A 24906-nucleotide genomic window follows, 5' to 3' on the forward strand; every position below is an offset into this window, starting at 1 on the left:
ATCTTGAAGTGAAATACAGACTAATAAGCAGTCTTGGCATCCAATTCGTTATACATATTCCGCAGCACAAAGATGGTTGGCTGCGTATTACCCTGGAATGATAGATAATTACCGATATAATGTGAGGCAAAAACAAATGCTGGGCAGGGTGCAGCTGAGTGAGAAAGCGTACAAGGTTGATTTGCACACAGTGAAATGGTCCATTTAGCTTGATGCTCTGGCTCTGACTCTGTACTATAATGCATTCATGGCGTGGCTGAACAAAAGTGAGTGCACCGTGGAATTGCTTCCCCCTTGTTCACTTTGTTGTTTTGTCCTTCATATTTAACCCCATGTAAAGCAGTGCTATACAGTAAGAAAGTGGATTAAAAAGTAAGGCACTCTTAAGTTAGTCCCAGCTGATGAATATGACTAGAAAAACAACCAGCACTATGAAGCAAAACCAATTCTACTTTTACAAAAGCCCATAGCTATGGTCATAAGCTTTGGGTAGGGACCGAAAGAATATGATCGCGGATACAAGCAGCCGAGATTAGATTCCCCTGTAGGGTGGCTGGGCTCACACTTAGAGAGCTCAGACGTCCGGATGGAGCTCGGACAAGAGCCACTGTGTCAAAAGGAGCATGGTGAGGTGGTTTGAGCATCTGATTAATATGCTTCCTCCCTTTGGAGGTCTGCAACAGGTAGGAGACCCCGGGGTAGACCCAGAACATGCTGGAGAGATTGTATCTTTCATCTGGCTTGGGAGTGCATTGGGATCTGTTTTCTGTTCTTACAACACTAGAGTTATTTTTTGGTGAGGTTCTATTAATTACTTGTTTAGGGAAAGATCATATAATATTGTCAAGGTTACAACAGTAACTATGTGGGTACGTAAGGAATGATTGTGGTCATGATTACTGTAAAAGAAACCAACGTTAACTGTTAGTAGGTAATGGGCGGTCTCTCATGTTAAAGTCGAAAGTAGAAGTTTTGTTGACCCATGATATTCATGACAGACTACAATCTTAATTACTGCGGCCACTAAAGGGGTTTGTCACTTGATTTGTAAACACAATGTTCTTTTTGGGCATTTGCTGAAACGACTGACTTCCCTTGTTTTTTTTGGGGAAGACAGTCCTGCACATTAACTTAGTCTAGTTAACTAGTCTGCCACTTGGTCCTGGGAAGGTAACACACTGGTGATTTTTTGAGCTTTTAGAGCAACTTACGTGAAATAATGCTCTGAGAGCAGTGAGAGTGAACCAAACCAGGAAACCCAAAACAGTGAGCTGAAAAATGCAATAAAGCAGAGTCAAGAGATAATTTTCAAGCAACCCCTTTCACATCACACAGTCATTTTATTCATTGTTATTCATATTAATTATAGCTGCTTAAATTACTTTATTAGTTTTTGATAACACATACTAAAATGCATAGGAATTTATATAACTAAGGATTATACCCTAAAAAAGTAAATAACAACTCTTTAGCAAAATGAAATGTGTTTAGGTATATTACATCACTGGAGACCAAATATAGCTACCATAGATTTAACAAGGACAATTAGCAAAACTGTACTCCAATTATTGCTGTTATAATAGGCATTAACTAGGAGAATAATGTTAGCAAGAGAACAATAAGAAAATCAGTGATATCATCCTGGAGATAGCAGTTAGATCATTAGTGACGACAGGAAGGCAGGATTATCCATGTGGATTTATTTGTCCTAAAACTGCCCCAGGGCCATTGCCTTGCAGCGGGGCAGCGAATGTGACATCCTTGTCTGATGAGTCATACTGTACAGTATGTCTTTCATTTTTATTCATGTGTCATTTAATTGCTTGCCGTCCCTTGTATTCACTTCCTTTCCTCACATTACGTCACGCCTTTTCAGCATCTGTCTGACTCTATTCTGTCACACTTTAGTGGTCAGACTGGAGAGGTTGCTGTTTTGACTATGCTAAATAAAAGCTAAGAGACATGTCCACGAAACTGTAAAAGATGGATACATTTCGCTTTTAGTTGCGGTACTGTTTATCTGTGCTCCTGTTGTCTTTTTTCATCCCCTTCTTCATTTGTTTTTCTGTTCCATTGACCACTGAAGAATGTGTTCTTATAATGAGTCTTAGAGGTGCAGATGATGTTGATAATGTTGTGTTCTCCTACTAATGGGAACAGAAGCAGGAGATGAATAACAGATTTTGAACAGAAAATTGAGTGAACCTGGGGAGCCAAGTGCTCCCTAACTGATGGAGGAAGAAGCTGTGATTGGGTAATGGGGCCTAAACGGCGTGGTAGCAAAGGCAGTCTGAGTCTAGCAAACCGTTTTCAAAACGTCAGAGTCTGGGAATATGGGCTGTGAAAATCAGCAGTATGTCCAAACAGAATGGATGTCTCCCACTCTGCATGTCCCCAGACACTTTCCGTCTCACAAAAGCTTTCGCACAAGCACATGCTCACATAAAGATGTTCATCCACGCTAGCTGTGCCAGTGCGGCTCTTCAGTGAGGCTCCTTTCACAGATCAGAATTCGACAAAAGTGTTGCACAAGTGGTGTGCACTGCGGTTAACTATCACTTTTCCACTGGCAGCTACAGAAGGCCTCGCATGCATAATATGGAAACTGCTGGAAAAGTCAGGAAGCAAAGTGGGGGGAATTCATGAGGATTTCAAGCCAGCGGTTGCTGGAGCTTTGTGACGGCACAACATTATGGTGACAAACACTTTACCATCATGATGAACACATCTTTAGGAGATGTGCCATGCCCTGCGGGGTGCAAAATGAGGACATTACACACACACACACACACACACACACACACACACACACACACACACACACACACATACACACACACACACACACACACACACACACACACACACACACATCTTTCACATTATTTCTCACTCTTGCTGCCTTCACATAAACACACATACAGTACATGTACACAAACACACACTGACATACTGATGCTCAACCAAATGTAGAAGCTGCCACACTCAATATCTTCCTTATACATATTGAAATACAGAATGGAAACTGAAATAAAGCTCAATAAAACACTGGGGGCTGGTTTGGTTTAATCTCATTACACTGAAAGCCTGAGGCCTCTCTTCCTCTATTTATAGCAACCTGAGAGAGAGGAGGGCCGACATTCATGTACACAACATCACTGGCTTGTGCAACTGCGGCCACGAGTGGCAAGGGACACGACCAATCGCAGACAGGTCTTGCGTCAAATTTGATGTGACAAAATACACAATTGCCTATGATCTGTAAAGACAACTGCGTTCATTATCTATTCTCCAAACACATGCGCGCTTCCTCGTTTGCCACATTTACCTTCTGTTCCTCTCCGCTCTGCTTATCTTCACACCTTCTCCCTGGTGTCGGCGCCCCACCTGTTTGATGCAAAGGAATGGGCTCAGGGGTTGTCTATTAAAGCAGGCAGCATCTATGTGCAGGGGAGCACCCGCTTCTTCGTCTTGTTCTTTTTCTTCTGCATCTTTGATTACACCCATATGTTTCTCTGGTATTTTCTGGTACTCAGACTGAAGATAAGGTTGAAAGTTCGTGGATGGATTCAGCTGGTTTTAGTCACTTTCAAGTATGTGCTTTAAGAATATGCTGATGCAAACATCGAAATGATTAGGTCCTCTTGCTTAGGGACACTTTGAAACTTTTGCTGGGCACTGTCAGTACTTTGGATTGCACCGTCCACCTTTCATGTTCTTCAAAAATGCCAGCAACAACAACAATGAAAAAGCTCGAGAGAAAAGCTGCATGGAGTGAGAGAAGACTCAATTCTGATCTTTTTTAAGGAAACCTTTCACAACAAAACCCCCAATTCACACAAGTAATCACACTATAAGCCCCTTGATACACACACACAACAAAAAGACAGAGAGAACTCGGACTAGGGCCTCACTGGTGTTAATTACTTTGCCTTTGTTGGGGGTAAAATACACTTCCCAGTCTGCGTCAACATCATTAGAAACCCCATATAATGGAGAATGTTACTTCCAGTAAGGAACATGCTGTCTTCACTTAGAGGCTCTTTTTACATAGGAGTACAAAGGACTGATACATGGTGCAACGACAATCACCTGAGACTCAATATGCGCTCAATAGCAGCAAAACCAATGAGCTTGTGGTGGACTACCAGAGGAACAGGACAGAACACAAGCTGTATGACAGTAGACAATGTTTTAAATATGGATGTTGCTGCAAAGAAGCTAAAAATTCCAAAACATGGGTGCTTCACACACATCTTTTACCCAGCAGCATAAAAGAACACACAATCACCACAGTTTGAAGGTGGGCATCCAAGATTACCATACTGTCACCAACTCAGTATCCAACCAAATGTGAAATATGGTCACAATCTCCCCTTCTGCTCCTGAGTTATGGCATTGAATAATGGCCAGAATAGCTTTTTTGCAGAACATTATGATGTTATGATGTCAAAGTCAAGTTCACCTTTTTTTTCAATTTGTCATAATTAGCGTATTAATTCTTGAATTATGTCCCAAAATGTGTTTTTGTGAGGTGACCTTGACCTTTGACCACCAAAATCTAATCAGTTCATTCTTGAGTCCAAATGGACGTTTCTGCAAATTTATTGAAATTCCCTTGAGGCGTTCTTGAGATTCACGAGAATGGGACGCACAGAGAAGTCGAAAACATTATGCCTCCAGCCACCACGGCTGTCACCAGCGCAGAGGCATAAAAACATCCAGATCTCAAACTGAAAAGTAGAGCATCAAATGAAAATGCCATCCTGAACCCTCGGGCCATGCTTCTTCTTTTCCACTCTCTGCCCTCCAACAGCCTGCATGTTGAGTGTTAATGTGTGAACATGAACATGACCTACAAGAAATAGGCTCACTGCTCTGACAAAACAGGTTACGCTCCCACGTTGATCTAGGAGCGCTCAGGAGTTGGAACAGCAGCTCTTTTTCTGTCAGAGGTGTGCATCAACATCACACCACACCTTCATCAGTCGGCTATACATCATAAGCTGCTTCATGCATTATGTAAAGTTCTCAAGTGTGCCCACAAACCTTGTTGCAGTTGCACAGATTGCCAGTGTTTTTTATATCTATAGTCCTCACACAGACCTATTGCATCTGTTTTGTTTTCATGGGTTTCTGAATCATTCTGTGTCAGTGACGATAAAAAATTATTTTGCCCAGACTTAGACAGGAAGCAACAAGCATTATGTATTCCTAAGCAGAAGCCTCAGCTGGCATCAACACATCAACAGCGACATACTGTAAAAATACACTGTAGTGTGCACACAGGTACCAAGCACTGCACCTCGTTACATATTAGTAGGCAATAATACATGAAGCCTTCACAGTGTCACATATTTTGAAAAAATTAATAATTTCAGTAACGGAAAAAGAAAAGTCAACAATTTGGAGTAATTCTCCCAACTCTTATACAAATTGTCTGGATTGTTTCAAGACTGCTTCGTCATAAAGCTAAAAGGAAGCCTTTTATTGACTTATCTGTTATCCTATAATCTCTCACTTAAATGCCGTTTGGACTAAAGTGGCCCGGCTGTTTGAACTGGATCCATCTCTAAATACTTTATCAAGTGTTTGGTGAAATCCAAAGTTATGTATTGGTAGATCTCCTCTTTTTTGGAGGAATTGGTTGAAAAATGGAATTGTCACAATGGGGGATCTGTATCTCTGTGGCATATTGAAATCCCTTGAGGATGTTGTAAAGCAATTTGGAATCCCTAGGTCTCAATTTAAAAAAAATGTTTAGATATTTGCAACTTCGCCATCTGTTGCTGGAGATTTTTGGATCCAGTTCTTCAGCCTCGAAGGCACCAGAATGTTTAAATACGGTGTTATCTACATTTGCTGCGTGGACAAATGTTGTCCACATAGCAATTTAAAAGGAGACTGAATGTGATTTAGAGCCTAATGTTCAATCAGAATTACAACACAGCTATCAATGTTCAGTTCAGTTCAGTTCAATTTTATTTATATAGCACGTTTAAAAACAACCATAGTTGACCAAAGTGCTTAATAAGCTAAAAAAATAAATAAAAAATGACAATATACACAAACAGTAGAAAAAAAGACAAGATGTCAAAGCTCAACTTGAAATGAAAGCCAACGAATAGTAGTGGGTCTTAAGCAAGGACTTGAATGTTTCACCGGTCCGAGCTGTTCTTATATGAATAGGTAAACTATTTCAGAGGTTTGGAGCAGCCACTGCAAAGGCTCGGTCACCTTTATTTTTTAACCTGGATCTGGGAACATCGAGGAGCATCTGATTGGAAGACCTCAGTGCTTTGTAGGGGTGTGCATTGGCACTGCCCTCACAATTCGATTTGATTACGATTCACCAGGTAACGATTCGATTCAATTCGATTCTACGATGCATTGCGATGCATCAAAATTCTACTGCACACAACAAGGCAAATTTTTCATCAGTCATGAGGCAATACAAGCAGTCAGATATTGAACAACAGTTTTGCTATGTGTGTATTTTCACTCTCCTGTATCTTTGACATAAATGCCATTAAATAAAATAAAATTGAATGGTACAGTGTATTGGATATGGCATTTTCAAACCTGAAAAAGAAAACATAAATCACTGCTTTCAGTGCTTTGAATGAGTGATGATTTGTTGTTGTTGAAGCCAACTCAGGATGCCAACGATCAACATGGTTCGTGAAGTTAGTTGTATTGCCAACGTGCTTGATTTTAGTGTGGCAGGTTTTAGTGACATAATCGATTATGGCACTTTGCCGCATCGATGATGAATCGTGCATGCCCGATGCATTGCCGAATTGATTATTGTTGACACCACTAGTGCTTTGACAGGTGTGTGGACATGTAAAAGCTCTGATAAATAAGAACGCGACAACCCATTTAAAATCTTTAAAACAAGCAATACAATTTTAAAATAATTTCTGAAACGGACAGGAAGGCAGTGGAGCGTGGCCAAAACTGGTGTAATATGGTCACGCTTTTTGGTCCCGGTTAAAAGTCGAGCTGCTGCGTTCTGGACTAACTGTAACCGACGAAGGGATGACTGATCCAATCCAACATATAAAGAGTTACAGTAGTCTAATCGAGATGTAATAAATGCATGTATGACTCTTTCGAAGTCTTTGCGTAGCCTTAGCCAAAAGTCTCAGCTGGAAGAAACTGGTTTTAATAACAGAACTAATCTGTTTATCAAATTTAAAAGCACTGTCAAAAATCACACCCAGATTCTTGGTAAAAGAATGAATATGGGAACCTAGAGTACCAAGAGCATCTACACAGGCACTAAAATGTTCAGCACAACCAAACACGACCATTTCAGTCTTATTGTGATTGAGACAGAGAAAATTCTGATCCAACCATATTTTGAGATCTCTCAAGCAGTTAAGCAAAGGCTGAAGTGTGTCCTTATCATTGTTTTTTTACAGGCAAATAGATTTGTACATCGTCTGCAAAACAATGGAACGAAATGTTATGTTTTTTTTTAAAATGTGTGGACTATTGAAGTTTATCTTCATGGAAATGGTCATGAGGCTTCTGGGTATTATTCTATGCTTATGCAGAACCTGGGGGATGGAGCCTGGTCAGCCCTCAAGAAGACATGGGAAAGGGATCTGAGTATTACACTGGATGATGAGGAGTGGGACAGAAATATTAAAGGAATATTAAAACTACAGTCAGAGGGTGCACCTCATTCAATTCAAGATTATGCATTGCTTCTATTGGACTCCCTCCAGATTGTTTAGAATTGGTCTAAAAGACACACTAAATTGTTGGAAATGTAAGACAGAGAACAGCCAATTACTTCATGTCCTATGGTCCTGTGATTAGGGGGTTCAGGCGGGGATGGGAAATGTTCATGTTGTAAAGTGTATGTTTTGTATGTTGTTTCAAAAACAAACATAAACTAAAAAGCGTTGAGCATAAAAAAAAAAAAAAACAGTAATAATATAATATATAATAGTATAACACTCACAGGAGCCAAGTACTTTTACTTTTGATATTTAAAATACATTTTATTGGTTGCATACTTTTACTTAAGTAAAGGATTGAACTGCTTGCAAGATACAAGTTTTTCATCCAACAGCTCAAATGACAATACATATTTGCTGGCTGATTTTGTTTTTTTGCTTTCCAAATCAGCACACTATGAAACATTTAGTGTCACATTAAGTGACATTAAGTGTTATTGTGCAGCATTTTTTTTCCAATCAAGATTACACAACAATGGTGGAGCTGAGTCAGACCAAAGGACAGAAACAAACCATTGCTATATTCCTGTCTCAGACGTACTTTATATCAGTCAACATTGTCTTATCATAGAATGATATATAGGCATATACGAGTATGATTTAGAGAAGAATTATGAACTTCTGAACAAAGCTTTGGTCATACTATCTGGGACTGGGCCACAGTGTGGAAGTCTGTGACATGGTACGCCACTATTAATGCCATCTGTCCCTCTTCTCTAAGCAGGACTGACACTCTTTCATAATCATCCAGTGAATCTGATAATATGCCAGTAATTTTGGGCAACAACACAGTCCTGGGGCAAGAGGTCTGGAAGTGATACCTCAGAAGAGACGTTGGCATCAGCAGGCAGTTGAACGAGCATGCAGTCTTCATCTGTGTCTGCCTGTGCCAAGCATGGTCTCCAGGTGCACTCCTCCATCCCTATTTTTGCTCTGATTCATTGTGAGCTCTTTTTGTGAACTAGGCTCTCTCAGCGCTCCCCTAACGTACCTCACATTAGTCTGATATGGCGCCCTGCTTGACAGGTGTACGCTACATGTTCTTTCTGCTCCACTGTGTGTGTTTGTGTGTGTGTGTGTGTGTGTGTGTGTGTGTGTGTGTGTGTGTGTGTGTGTGTGTGTGTGTGTGTGTGCGTGTGTGTGTGCGTGTGTGTGTGTGCGTGTGTGTGTGTGTGTGTGTGCTGACACACAGCTGACAGAGGGGTTGTCAGTCTCAGTTATTCAGACAGCTCTGTGCTAAGACAGCAGCCTAAAGCACATTTCAGCGGGGTCGTCCTCTCCTCTCAGTGCTTTCACTCTGTGCCACAGATGCAGAGACCGCCAACTGTGTCTGGATTGTGGTCTGTCTCACCTGGTGGGACGCGACATGGACTGAATATCCTTGTTCACATGTCTGCTTTGTAAAGAAATCTCACACAGAACGACCATCATATAACTAAGTATAATAAATTGAATACGCCGCACATTTTGACATTTAAATTCTCCTGAGTCTCAGCAGTTTGAAGTGGATGACTTGATTACACTAAAAAGGTTTTTCCTTTTAGTTCCTCTTAGCACCTATGGGCTTGAAGAATAAATTACTATTACTACTACGAAAAAGCTAAATTTAATTTTGCGACATGAGAAAAATAAATCCAAGGAAAAAGTTAATTCTGAATTCACACAGGATGGTTTTTAGTTTGTATTTTTGTTTTTCCTTCAAATATGCTGCTCTTTGATGCACGGCTCTGTTTGAACTCCCTCTTTAACGGCAGCTGATTGCTAGCCATATAATGAAGGTGTTTGTGTCTAATGTGTCTACTATGCCCTTGAAGTCTGTGATTTTTCAGGTAACAACTGGATCATGAAAAATTAAAAATGACATCAGTGTAAATTACCTTTAAGGAGAAGAATATAGAAAGAGATGAGGCACTGCACACTGTCAGTGGTGGGCAGTTCATTCCACCACTGGGGATATGAAGGTTTAAGATTCTGATAAGGCTTCAAGGGGGGAGAGACTCTGCAAGCAGCTGATGATCTCAATGGACAAGAGAGGGAGAGTGGGATGAAATGATAGATAGATGTATGATAGAGAAACTGTGTGCTTAATGCCGCTGTAAGCAAGAACAAGACTAACAGAGAGAATTTCATAAGCTACAGGGAACCAGTGAGATGGGCCACACAATAGAGAGACAAAGCGGAGAACAGAAATAGAGATGGAATCAATGCTCCCCATTTACACTGGGGTGAAATGAAGCACTGGGAGGATAGAGGATCAAAAAGAGAAAAATGCAGCAATCAAAGGCTGTAATTTTTATGGACAAAAGAGTGATTCAAGAAATATTAAATGGCCAGCATGAGGTTTAGCACAATCACACTAGACATCTTGAGAGAGAGGAAACTGTTGCATAATAAACTGTGGCCAAAAGTTCCATTAAGGGGGTTTAATGGACATGACAAACGTGATGAAAAGGAGTTAAGGACTTGGTGCTGTTTCAGACTAAATGTAAGCAGACTAGCTGCACCAAAACTGGGTGATATTTGTTGGTCACAGGTGGACTTGTTGTGCAACTTGGATTTGTGATGCCATGGCTCATTTTGTTTCTTCTTGCTGGGATCCTTGCCCATCCACACAAAAACAAAAAACAACTGACTTGTGTATCATCGCTTCAAGAGGATTCAGTGTGAAAGTAATTAAAATGCAAAGATGCCAAGGTTTCTAGCCGATTCACGAAGCAAACTGACTGTGCTAAATGTGGTTATGTGGCCTAAGTATCTGAGGAGCCCGTGAATGCCTCCTCCTATCAGACAAACACAAAGAAGGACCTTGGATGAGCTGCATGCATCCCCTTTGAGTGAACAAAATGTCCAGTGTTATTGCACCAAGATCTCAGAGGGGTTTTACCTGAGGTCTCTGGGATCTCCCTGAGCCAACCAATAGCGACCACCGTTCCAGTACATGAACTGTCTCCAGATACTAATTAGCGCCGAGAGTAGTGAAAAAAGCAACGTATTCACAGAAGAGTGCAATCTGTAGCTTAAACAGATGGTTCCACTACACAAATGAGATAAGCGGTGTATTACTTAATGCTATTAAAACACATTTGTTGGGATAATTAATGAATATTCTCTGCATGAGGCTTTTTTGTTTCTAGAGTGAATAAATGTAAATGTATGATCAACAACAAAATACAGCTGTTGTGGTAATTAGCTGGAGCTGTACCTCATTATGAACTAAATTATTATGGCAGCCGGCCAAAGAGCAGCTCCAGCTTACAAACGGCCGTGGATCTCAGCTTGGGGGAGAAAAAAAAATGCATGTGTAAAGAATGCATGAAGTGGTAGGTAGGTGAGTGAGTGAGGGAGGGAGGGAGGCAGGCAGGCTTTGGCTGGAAAGTGTTGCAGAGGACTGAACCAGCTCTGTGCTGTGATTAAACTATCAGCAGACTGCAGTTCTTCAACAGAGGTATGTTAATATTCACTTTCTCACCTTATAAACATACAAGTCATGATGCATATCCAGTGGGATCTACTACATACTGACAAATTATACAGTCAAGCCCATCAAGTGCCTGTAGGCTTTGCCTTTTTTGGGAAAATGAAATATATTCTACAAATGCACAAAACAAGTAACCATAGCAACAGAATTGCGGGAAGAGCTGTTACTCATTCAGTGTCAGTCAGTCATCTTCCTGTTGGAACTTCCTAGAGCATATTGGGGATGGGACCTGATGACTGATACGCTCATATTAGCATCCTCTGATAAAAGGACTGACAAGATGGTCGAACAAAAGACACTGGGGGTGGGAAGAGGAGGCAGACTGACACTCTTGGGGGGAAGCTGATTGCCACTAAGACTGCCATTTTGTGGGATACAACATAGAGGCAAAAATAGACAAGTGAAAACAGTCACAGACAATGATTCTTCAAACAATTATGCTAAACAACACCCAGAATCCCTCTTGATGCTATCCATCCCTCGACTGGTGACTGTTGGGAGGGCTTTGTTTTCAAAAGCAAGTGTATCAATTATAGTAACATGGTGCAATCTGTTTCTCTATGAACCTTTTCCTAAACCATTTCACCAGCATCTCTCAGGCTGATTGATCTTTCGAACCTCCAGATGAGGACTTGCCCGAAGGTCTGCTTCCTCGAGATAAGGTCATCACTGGGTCGATCAGTGCCCAACCAATCAAAGACCAATTACTTTTTCCACTTTCCAACAACAAAGTCAGAGAATACATTTGACCATTTGATATTTATCATTATAATGGCAACAAAAACATTTTTAAAGTTTGTGCTGAGCTAAAAATGTTGAAAATGTATCCTGAATTCCTCTTTCCATTAAAACATCCCAGCATGAGGCTATTCAGCTTCAGTTTTTTCTCAAAACTGTTGATGACCAATGTTTGTTTAGTAACTTGGACCTTTGTCAATCTAAGGGGGCTTTCACACCTACCTTGTTTGGTCCTGACTTTCTGACTTTTCAGTTTGATCCACACCAAAATTACAGGTGTGAAACCTCCCACGGACAACAAACAGCCGAAATTTGGTCCAACTAAAAGAGGTAAACTCGGTCCGGATCAAACTGAACCATGGTCCGGTTCATTTCAAGCATTTTTGGGATGGTTCAGACTTTCAGACCAAATACAGGAAGTTCTGGCAGGCTATCGTCATGTTAAAAGAGAAGCGTAGCTCCTTTAAGGAATAGCTCAGTGCTTAGTGTGTACGTGAGAGAGAGTGATGGGGAATGCGCTCAGACCAGACAGCTGTCGGCTATCAGAGAAGAGAATAAATTAGCAGTTTACTTGTTAAGTGGTAGTATATCTAAAGTGTAGGTTTCAGTTTATCTCTGAATGAATGCTGTAGCTCCTCAAAACCCAAGTAAAGTTCCTGTGTCTTGCTTCTCAACAACGCAACAAAAAAAAAAAGGAGCTGCGGTAACATGGGGAGAGCAGGAGTCAGTTGGAAAAAACTCACAAGAATTCCGACACCAGAGAGAAGATACGAGAGGACGGGGAAGTTCGTCTACAAACCAATCAATTACAACCATCGGGAGATGCGGTTCACATATTTGATGACAACAGAACGTAGTTTTGTCATATATAGTTCATTAGTGCACTTGCATAACTGCAGTGTGAAACCAAAACTAACTGGATCAAATGTATACAATGTAACAAAAACATGAACCTTGGTCCAGACTTTGGTTCGGACTTTCAGGTGTGAAAAGGCCCTAAGAATGATTTAGGGGGCAAGTTCGTATCTGTCTTTTTTTCATATCTTAGGGTTCAGTGAAATGCAGCAGTAGTGAGACCAGATGTGCATGGTGCTGCCGGAACTCAACGCAAGTTAGCCTTGAGCTAAAAACACAGAGCGGCCAGATGTTCATAAAGCTTGATAAATCCAGCGAGGAGATGAAGCATCCAGCTCAAAGCGTCCTTTATTGGGACATAAGTAAGCATGCAGAATATACAGTCGCTCTAATATGTGAAAAGAATGAAAATAATATCAACACAACCGAAATTGCTCTTGCTTCCCACTGATATGAAAACAGATGAATTTAGGGCCTACTGTGATCCATACAGCCTGCAGGTCAGACACTAACCTGTGCACAGCCCATACACGTACACACATTGTGCATGCTGCAATTCGTCACTATTCATGATACACAACATTTATTTACCAGCCCTCATTTCTCTGTGCACCCTCTTGCCGACCAATCTGTAGTACAAACACCCACAGACCATACACATCACCTCTTGGATGTGCCGAGGCACATACACACATGAACACATACACACAGTTGGAGCCAGCTTGGTGTGCTCTAAGAACTGAGCTTGTCGGAATCAAATTACATCTATATTTTTCTTTCTCTCTCTCTCTCTCTCTCTCTCTCTCTCTGCCCTCTCATGGTTTTGCCGCCCACAGAAGGAGAAGGGCAGGCAGAGTCAGTCCCAATCCACTAAAGATTGGACTGCCTCAAAATGTGGACTGAGGACTGAAATACAAATCAGCCCTTCCTCCAGTCAGCTGGAGTTGGCCCTTCTCCCAGGGGCCTGCCGGGGAGGCCGTCTGTGGCATTAAAAAATGAAAGAAAGAAAACAAATAATAACACGATTAAAAAAACAGGACCCCAAAAGTCCCCTTAAGACCCAGCGCACTCTCAGGGATGTGTTATTAGTCTAATAATCACCTGTTTAATGTGTTGCTCTTGTGGAAGGAGCACATTTGGGCTTTGTCTGTGACTGGAAGAGTGTGAGGGGGATAATAAAGGAGTCAGAAACAGTCCAGCATGTAAACTAACTCTTTCACTTGCAGGAACATGTGGGGATTTCAGGTCACATAAAGGACAGAGTGGAAAAGGGAGTGACCTGGAAAACCAGCATTTATAGCCTTGACTTTCTCTCTCTCTGACAATCTCTCCTAGAAGCAGGGATACAAACATACATAATATAACATAAATGAGTCACATAAACAGCCACCCTAACCCCTGCCCATAATGAACAAGTTGTCAATTGTATGTTATATATCTTTAAGATAAACAAGCAAACTAAGCAAACAATAAAAACAACCAGGTGCTGCATTCTAAGGATAAAGGAGGAGGATAAATGGAGCAATTGTTGTGTAAGGACAAAGAATTGGTATCAAAATTGTATCGTTCCATGACTCACTTAATGAAACGCCTTTATCTAATCAGCTTGATTAACATGCATGGTATAATTTGATTTAAGTGCTGGAAGAGTTGTTGGCTGGTGGAGTTTAAGTATCATATAATTCTGCTGTGTCTGATATCCTTTCCCTAATGCGGTGAATTTTTTACTGTCATGTCTGATCAGAGTGCAGCCCATGGTGGGCCAATTACAAGCAGTCAGAATCCATCTGTGTGACAGTCCAGGTAACACTTCATAACTTTTCAACACAACCTCTATACCTCATCCACCACACATAGGAGGTCAGATGTCAGGATCATATTCTTAGAGATCAGTGCCCTGCTAAAGGGCACTTCAGCAGTGTGGTGCATCCTAGTAAACAGGGGGCTTTCACTTTTGGTCATGCCCACTGGGCCCCACACCTCCCTCTGCAAACAAACTGATAAAGGCCTGGATTGGATGGCGATATCTCAGTACTGCACGCTCGAACGCACCTACTAGACCTTTGGTGTCATTAAACCGACAGTGCCTCGTGTCTCTTATCGAATACATGTAACATGTGGACGCTCATAAAAATGTTACTGGTATTTACAGATGCTGCTCATGCGTTTCGAGTGGGCGGACTGGTTTGCGCTTTATACCCATCTGACAGTCTATCCAAAGACGCATAACGCATCAGCACCGAAAACCCACGCGTCCCGCCTCCTGGTAGAAAGCGCTTCATATCAGTTAACCCTTCAGGCACACTGCGTTATTACGCACTCATTAAAATGCACCCCCTCCTTCCCTCTCGTTTACGCATATGCCTTGTGGGTTGTCATGGGCTATTATTGGGATGTTTGGAATGCACACCCCTCTCTCGCCTACCGTTTATTCCCGACACAATTTCCGATCGATGTGTTTGTGGTCCCGTGGAAAGAGGATGGCCAGGACATCCGAGACTTTTTCAGTCCTGGTCGGTCGCTCGTATCCACGGCGTCTGAGCGCTCCATATGTCGGTGGTGATGCCGGTCGGTATCGGAGTACCCCCGGTGTTTGATTTTGATCGGGGTCCGGGGTTGTCTCCAAAGATGCTGCGGAGGCTTCAGAGTCGCCTGTCCTTCCCGGGGAACCGGGAGCGACAGGGACAGGCTCTTCTTCGCGCATGGTGGTGGTTCCATCATAGTGCAAACAAAATTTAAAGATCCCTTTTAAACTTATTGATTAAATGATATGGCTGTATTCGTTTATTTGAAGCACAAAACAAAAGGTTTCATGTCCCTTTCTGCCACTTGATCTCTGAGCGAACAAATCAAAGTGACCAAGTCCAGCACAGCCCAGATCTGAATCTTGTTTTCTGAATAACATCAAAAACGGTCACAGTGGTAATCTGACAAGTCATCCAAAAATCATTAATCTCATTGTTTTCAGTGGTGATCAGTTTTAATTTAGTATAATCGACGCTCCGCCGTGATCCTCACGAGTCCTGGGTTTTGGTGATGAGACACCGGTCCTGCTGCTTCCCCTAAAGTTTGACGTTTCGTCGCCCATGGCGCACAACCGAATGACTATTTATTTGAGAGAATGTATTGCTTTTTATCAGCCACTTATTGCAGAGACACATAGATCGCCGGGGCTCGATTCTATGCGTGTGTGGTGTGGTATTATTGCTGCCCTATGTCTTTCAGATGAGCTGAAATTTCCAAGCAATTTCCATAAAAGTACTCAATCTATCACGGTTCATGTAGAGCTACAGCATCTCTGTGTGCGCCTAGACCGCAGAAGTCTTCAATAATTCCTCCATGGAGATGTTGGATCCAATGATTTTCAGCAAGATGTTGTACTGGACTCAATAACCATCCCTTCTCAAAACATCAGGATGGTGTGAGGAATGGTTGGACATGTCCAAAAACCACATGCGATCCTTTGTTCCTTGCTGTCCAGACTCTCTTCTTCAGGTCTTGTTTTGTCAGAATGCATCATAAAAGGACACAAATTGATATTTGCGGATGTTCAGTCATCATGTTCAGTGATGTGGGCCATTATCTTCCCATTCTCATATTTGCTGGAGTTCGACGACAACAGCTTCACCACAACGCTCTCTCTCTCTCTCTCTCTCTCTCTCTCGCTCTCTCTCGCTCTCTCTCGCTCTCTCTCGCTCTCTCTCGCTCTCTCTCGCTCTCTCTCGCTCTCTCTCTCTCTCTCTCTCTCTCCCTCTCTCCTGGCAAGCCCAGTCTATCTGTGGTTGGGTGGATGTTCTCCTCAGTGATTTGCCAGCACTGGAGGGTTTTGAACCTGTTATGTGCTCATCCATTATGTTTTGCCCCATGCGTGCATTCACTGCACATTTCCTTGACAGAAAATAAACACAGCAAATTGCTCAAATGATGGCAGTTGAAAAAGAGGCTTACAAGATCAGACATGACATCTTATTATTTTGTAGCTGAAATTGTCACTTTGACTTAGACGGTCCATGCTTGAGGAGTACATGTTTATATGTCCCCTGGAGTGACAACACTGACACCTTCCAGTCCGTCCCATTGTGTTGCTGCACCCAGTATTTTTAGATGAGGAACAAAAGTAAACACTATCCCTTTGCTTTGTGAGCTGTGCAGGGCACTCACATTGTTAGGTAAAACTATATATTCCCATCAGGGCCACCACAGCTAATGGTAGCTTACTGTAAACACCTTGGATGAAAGCATCTGACTAGTGACCTTTGTGACAATGAGCTGACTTCTGTCTGTCTGGGACCAATGTTTTACTTCAGTATTTTGGTCTACAGTGCATTTTATTTGATGCTAAATCAGATTTCACTCTTGATCATTAACCTTCTTAATCTTTAACCTTTTGTCCTCCCTGCATTGGAGGGGTTTGTAGCTGAACATGACTAGCAGGTGATCAGTATGAGCGTGCCCACATCTGAGACCATGGTTCATTGCTGAATCATTGTGCCATTTTTAGATGGAACGTAATAGCTCTTCAAGTGGAGGGGATCAGCTTTCCCTGTGTCTTCTACACGGGTGCATTAAATGGAAAATAAATCATCTGTCCTTAGTTAAAGATAGAGCACATTTGCCTAATGCTCTGTAATGGGGTGAAGCACCTGGTTAAAAAAAAGTTGGTAACACTTTACTTGAAGGTATCTACATAAGAGTGACATGACACTGTCATGACATATGAACCCTAACCCTAACTCTAACCCTAACCATCACTTGTCATGACAAAAACCGAATGACACTTGCTGACAGAAGCGTTATGTCATAAACGTTTATGACTTGTTTATAATGTTTATGACACGTTCATGACAGTGTCATGTCACTCTTATGTAGATACCTTCAAGTAAAGTGTAACCAAAAAGTTTCTCAAGACACAGCTGTTGAGCATTGAGAGGAGTTAAGGTTCTTATTGGTAACCTGCCCACCAGGAAACACCAAGGCTGGACTCATTACAGCCTCAGCTGACCTGGGAGCGCCTTCAGATTCCCTAAGAAGAGCTGAGGCTGCTGGGAAACAAGATATCTGGGCTGTTCTGCTTGTTGCCACTCGTGACCCTGACACAGATAAGGAGCTTAAAAAATAGACAGATGGATGTTTGGATGTACTGTAAACTCTTTAAAGTTGCTGCTGCTCTTCTTCCCCTGCCAGCGTAGTCTGAACGCTCTCATGAGTAATGCTCTGAATAGCATGAATGGCAGCACTGACAGCTATAAATTGTTTAAACGTCTTGGGTGCCAATGTGTGATCTAAAGCTCAGAAACAATTTACAGACACTTACATTACGTTTTCACTTAGGGCCATGCATCAAAAAGAATAACATCAAACCAGGAATGTGTCAAATACGTATAAAAATGATGGCACAGACTGTAGTAACTTTGATAAAGCCATAGTGAGGGGCTATGGTGAGTCTTGGTAGAGGTCTGCTACTATCCCACCCACTGGCTCCATCCAATGCTAGCTGGCTGAACTACAGTGCAGGCAGCTCCAACCTCAGGCCTCACACCTCAGGCGAGTGGAGCTCATTAGCCGGAGGCCGCCAGAGACAAACGCTGTGTGTAGCACGCTGCAGCAGGAGAAAAGCTGTGTTGGGGGAGGAGTGGTGCCACTAAGAATTAACTAAAAGTCCACTTTTTTCTTTTTCTACCCTCAGGGGTCCCCTGAAAGCTTTACTTCATTTATCCCCAGTGGTGGCGCCTCTGCTCTGATAGATTGAAACAGGAGGGAAGAACGTGACCAGAAAGAAATGTTGGCCATATCTGGAGACTTCCTATGAACACTAAAAAAACTATTTTGAAAATGTCCAAATATTACCTGTATTCTGACAACAAATCAACATTTTTATCTTGCCAACCCTCACATATGCTATGGTTTTATGGAGAACAAGTGCATAACCATAAACAGACGCTTGGTCTAAAACCACAAAACCAACCATTTTGATTTATGCTGAGCATCACAGCCTGACAGAGCAGTGAGAGTGTTTATAGATTTGTAGTCTGGTTTCTATCCATGCTGCAATTACTGGCTTTAGAAACCGACTGACACTCTTAAAAGTTGTTTTCCTCTTGTCCAAATGCTTTGTCGCTCTATTTTCTTCTGCCTTAACCTAAATTAAATCATTGTTTTATTTTGTGCTCATGTCCAGCTGTCTGTATTTCAGAGCAAGCAGGACAGAAACAGAAATACACTGCTGTTGCATTCTTTTAGATGTAAAGAAATATTGCTTTGAGCTACAATTTTACAACAGAGTGCGTATAGTATAAGGCATTAGACGAAGGTTTTGATAAGACATTAAGCTGCTTTAAATGAAATGGCTGAAAAGTGTGCACAGGTTCAAGTGATATTGTATGTATGTAGCATAAATAGATTTTCTGTGTTCAATCAAATGTGTTCATATAAGGAGTGACAATGTGAACATAGTTTTTGTACCTGCTTAAGTATCTGCATCTGGAGTGAGCATCACTGGATATATCAGTGATCAGATATATCACTGATGGATAAATTAAGCACTAGCAATGCACGTCAGCCATCTATAATGAACAAGAACCCTTGTCTTGCGGACCTAATGGACCTAAAAGTATTCACACATATGTGGTACTTGAACATGAACTGCTTTCCACAAAACTCAAAGTGATTTAAACTAATTTGGAAATTGTGTGGTAACCTTCAGAGAAAAGCAGCAGCAGCATTTTAACTGGAGTTGAGCTGCAGAAGCTTGGCGAAGGCACGTACAGAAGCATTGCAGTAGTTCAGGCACAACACAAGCATTAATCATTTTGTCTGTCTTTAAAAGCCAGGGCCTAATTTTAGAAGTGTTTTCTCAGCTGAATTATAAAAGCACAATTGAACATGCTTTTTTGCTTATAGCATTTAAAAAAAAAAAAAGGTTAAATATGGCAAGCTGAAAACATCAGGTCGATGAGGGGTCTTGCAGCTGCTTTTTGCTCAAGAGTCAGAGTCTTGATTTGTATGTCTGATGTACCGCGAAATACACACAGCCAGCCATGTCTTGTTTTGATGGCTTTGAGGAATATCTGAGGACCCAGACAAGTGCAGGTTGAACACATACAGAAACCTTGACTGTGGGTTTCTTTACAACAAAAACACTCTTTCACTTTCACTAACCAATGTCTCTTCAGAATTCACACAAATGTCACATTGGATTGCAATGTACAACCGATTTAGCTAAAAGCTTCTGGGATTTGAAGGATTCAATACTGATCCTGAATTGGACCTCTTCCTCCTAGACAGTTATGTCTATTTAATTTAAGAAATACATTGTGATAAGTGGTTTTACATCAATATATGATTTATTAGGCTACGCTTGTGACTAAAACAAACACTTTGTTTTACCATCGTCATATTACAGTTACATAATTACATAGCCACAAATAAATACATTACCTCATTGCTATGCATCCTGTTTGAAAAAGAAACATAGTATGGAAAATAAGTTGCGCCTTTCTTTCACTCGCTTACGAAACTAATGCACAAGCTAGCCAGATCAACAACTTTATGACAAGAGCCAGTGGTGCTCATGAAAACACTACCGCTTTTGTCCACAGGGGCCACCAAAATCAGTTTTTTTGTAGTTGCTTTAAAGGTCCAATGTGTAGGAATTTCTCCCATCTAGCGTTGAGATCATATATCGCAATCAACTCTCTCGCACCACGCAGTTCAAAGTACGTATTACAGCTACGGTAGCCTTCACGCTTCAAAAAGTTGGTCTCTTGCTCTTTTTTAATATCCTTTTTCTTTTTCTGGGCGAAGAAATTTCTTCAAACTTGCCGGGGCCTGGAAGCTACGATACCTATTAGAAGCATTAGCAGCACCTGTGAGTTTATCATGTGACAGAGAAAACGCGAAAGGCGGAGCAGTATGTCCTGTATGTCCCTTACCGGCTAACGTATTTCAAGATGGCGCATGAATATGGAGCGTCTACCCCAGTTCATGCGAATGCAAATGTAAAATTTCAAGCCAAAAGGAATACTTGGAATTGATGGTGGTGGTAAATATTCATGAAAAAGGACAAGTTTGTGAACAGGCAACACAGATTTTGATAATGAACAACTAAACACGTTACACACTGGACCTTTAAAAAAAAGGATAAAGAAGTATAAAGAATATATGTTATATTGAATATTGACCTTGAAAATGTGATGACTCTGGGGGTCTGTTCTCACTTTACGTCCTTGCTAACACAGACTAAATCTGCAATTGAATTTCAACTTTAAATGATTATTTTTCTCTCAGGGCAGCTGACGTTCAATACTGTCTCTTTGAGATAAGATTGCCATTTAGTACATGTCCTTAGAAAATGAATAGGGAAGAAATGATAGAGCTGTCTGTTACTGGATGTAAAAAGAATATGTGGAAATAACTGCATTTTCTTATTTGAAGATGATGAAACAATACAACAAAAGTGTTTTATTAAAAGGCTGTTATGGGTTCAGAAAACCCTAAATGAGCAACTCCATGCTGTTTATCAGAACCACAGATTGGAGTATTGTTTATCTGGGAAACACTTGGGCCTTAAAATAGAGACATGAATTTTCAATTGCGTTGGATTTCTCTGTAAGGAATTTCTCTCTGAAGAACAGTGAGAACAATTTCAGCACAATTAAACATATGATTCAGTCGCTTCATCAGAATGCGAATGAGCACACAAAGACTCCAGGAGTTTTAACTCTTGCATGCTAACAAAATAAACTTGACCAAATACGAAGGAAAACAAAAACATGCAGACCAATGGAATGTAACACGGGTAATATTCTCCTGTGAAATGCAAGTACACTTGTATCTCATTCCTTGTGACAAAAATTTAAAATATTACCATAACATTAGCAGTATGTAACTGATCTAATATTTGAACATAGAATGACATTGAAAGGGAAATAAAATGTTAATTTATTTTTATTTTTTTCTGTCTAAAGTACTCCTAGATGACATAGAAAAGGGATATGTCAAATAATTATATATATATATATATATATAAATGATATGGAGGATACCACAGAAGGAAATGACCACAAAGCACAGTACGGACTGGAGTACTCCATTGTGGTGTGGAAAAAAATCTTTCCTCTTGCTTGAGTCAGCTGCACACTTCATTTAGCAAGCATCTTATTTATGTGTTCAACCTCGCCAAATGGCTCTCCACGTTATACATTCATATTGTGAGGAATAATTGAAATGCCAAGCAGTCTTACTACCACACTGTATGTGGATGAGAGGGTTGTGCAGGCCACGGGAAAGTGTGTAAACTGTGTGAAATGCATTCTTGCCATTTTGATTTGAATGTTGGTGGGTAGGAGTGTGTACACCGTAGAAATTTAGCTTCAACTGAACTTGTGAAAAGCTTACAGCCAATCACAGAAGGCAGCAACCCCTGCATATGCAGCAAAAAGACCATCAGCAGCCTGTTTGGCCTCTGGCCCACACTGAGTCTACACATCGGGCATCAGGGAATGCTGGGAAATGGATCCCCTTTCTGCCTGTGGAGGGCCATGAAATATTAATTCACACCTCTTTCCTGACAGTGAGCAATAGTCTGGCAGCTAATGGCCATGTGTGTGTTTACACGTATGTAGGACAAGGGAAAGTCAATGGAAAGCACTTACTGTATGTGGGTTTGTGTGTGTAAGAGAGGGTGAAATATAGGCATGTTTAGATGTGGTTGCAGTAAAATGTAAGTGTTTCAGCAAGCTATTGGGTCATTTATATTAAAGTGTTAAAAAGGATTCCTGAAATAACTTCAGGTTGTCTTTTTCTTTTTCTGTGGAGGTGCAGTGGTGGGGGCGGACTGTCCACGCCATGTGCATGTGCGTGTAAACACTCGCACACTCATGCTGATTCAAAGCTGCATAAATCTTCCACACGTTGAACAACACGATAGTTCAGGAGTGATTCTGGGATGTGCTCACAAGCAACAAGAGTGAGCCACCACATTTCACCTCTTTTTCACTCATTTTTCTCCAAACCAATCAGATCTCGCTGAGATGTCTGTTCACTAGAAGGCAAAGGAGGAGTTAGATGGGAAATGTTGCAACAGGAAGGCAAGGTTTCACTTTGGGGACAATCTAAGGACCAGTGAGACCACAAACGACATACTAACTGGATTTGAAAGCTTCTACAAACTTCTACTAATGCAGTTGTGAAGCTATAATGGCAACTTGAGACGAGAATCAAGTGTCAGACTAAGCGCAAGGTTGTTTTTTTTGCTCCATATGTGCTCCTGCAATGTACTTTCATGGTCACTGGTGGTGTGATATATAGTTATGGTGAAACCAGGGGCACAGTGGAACTTTACAGATGAGTAAAACAAAATTACAGACCTTAAAAGACCCATCAGTCATGTCCATACCCACATTATGCATTTTCAAATATCTAATTAAAGAGTTTGAATTATAAATGTAAAGCATATATTTTGTTTTACAACTGGTCACATTATATCTTTTAACAGTATCAGAACACATTAAAACTTACATTTAGTAATTATCTTGTGTCAGTCGTATTAACCGACCTGTCAATCAATTTGGGAGTGATGGCAGATTGTGCCTTTAAAGACATGCTGTTTTTGAAATAGGAAAGTATAAAAATGTGTTATGTTGTTGTACTAGGTCCATTTTTACATTCACATCATAGGTGCTTTAAGCAATATACAGAGTCCAATGGAAAAAAAAAACCTTTCAATTTCAATTCTTAGATCCAAAATAGAGAAAGCACTGGTCAGAGATAGTGTTCTCACAATATCTCGTAATTCAATAGTGATCATGCAAGAGACAAGTGGCAGCAAAGGAAATAAGAGGGATGAGAGCCGCACTCATAAAAGTGATGCTTCTTGAAGAGGTTTTTGGGTGTTTGGTGGAAAGATTTCAACACTCTCTATATTACTTTGCTGGTGCTTCGCCTTAAATAAAACTCTCAGCCTGACAGTTGAAACCAGGTTCATCTCACTGCTACATTTGCGTGCTGGGGATGTTGAATGAATATTCAAGATTGAATGTAAGCATCTTAATAAATAAAAACTGTATAACGCTTCCAAGAAACAGACACAAATTTAGTTTTTCATTTTAGAAACCAGTTGTATTGTTTCAGCGCATAGGAGCAGTAACACTGTGCTCAGAAACATTGCTTTTATTTCCCCATAACCAGAAATTGTTATCTTATTTTGTCGTGCTAAGGTGATATAGCCTACAATTACACAGAGGATCGACTGGAAATGATGAAAATCAAGAGTGTAACAATACTAAAGCTTAGTTCAAGGGGGATAAAGGTACGTGTTGTGCTTTGGATTTTAAATCCCTACTATAATATAATCTTGTTCGGGTGTATAAACAGGAGCAGCGTTCTGAGTGGTTTCACCCTCCTGAATTAAGCAAAAGGCAGACTTGTAGCTTTCTCCTGGACTATCTAGATGTTCTATGTGCTACTGTTTTATAGACTGTTTGTCACGGGGGGGGAGTGGGCTGTTTTCTATGACTAATCCTGCTATAAACAGCTCTTGTGACATACCCCATTTGGTTAATCTTTGTTGCTCGTATACTGAAACAAAGCTGTAATAAATCATGGCACGTGTGAATTTAGTGTTTTGCACGTAGATCCGTACAGTGAATCTGTATATTTAAATACATTCCTATTCAACACATGGACAATGAAGTGATCGGGAGCAGGTACATTTTAACCACACACATAGGCACAAGAAATATCACTTTCCCTTCATTTGTGTGTTTGTAATTGGTGATAAATGATGGTGCAATGATCTGCCTTCAGAGCTCTTCCTCTTTCCTCTCTGTATTTAGGAAAATCGCAGGCTTCAGCAGCATGCACCAGCAACTGAGCAGGGCGACTGTGTGGGTGGGAAATATGAAAGGCAGAAATCTAAATGTGTCTGACACAGCGTCCACCGAGCCTCGGTGGATCCCTCTGAGAAGTCTGGGTAGACTGGCTGCAGGTATGAGAACATAATTTGAGGGTGCCTGAAGCATTACAGACAAATATCACAGAAATAAACCCAGCGGCTGGGAAAAATACATTAATATAATGCCAGTA

General features: G+C 41.0%; 1 protein-coding gene across 1 annotated transcript in view; it reads right to left on the reverse strand.

The window, feature by feature from the left end:
* Positions 1–16464, reverse strand: part of pde4a (phosphodiesterase 4A, cAMP-specific) — a 51285-nt gene extending 34821 nt beyond the window's left edge. The window contains exon 1 of the mRNA XM_031312413.2: positions 15248–16464. Within this exon, the coding sequence (XP_031168273.1) occupies positions 15248–15543 (296 nt within the window). The 5' untranslated portion in view covers positions 15544–16464. The remainder of the gene's footprint in view (positions 1–15247) is intronic.
* Positions 16465–24906: the final 8442 nt, after the last annotated feature.

Source organism: Sander lucioperca, chromosome 21 (assembly GCF_008315115.2).
Source record: "Sander lucioperca isolate FBNREF2018 chromosome 21, SLUC_FBN_1.2, whole genome shotgun sequence".
NCBI classification, from domain to species: domain Eukaryota; kingdom Metazoa; phylum Chordata; class Actinopteri; order Perciformes; family Percidae; genus Sander; species Sander lucioperca.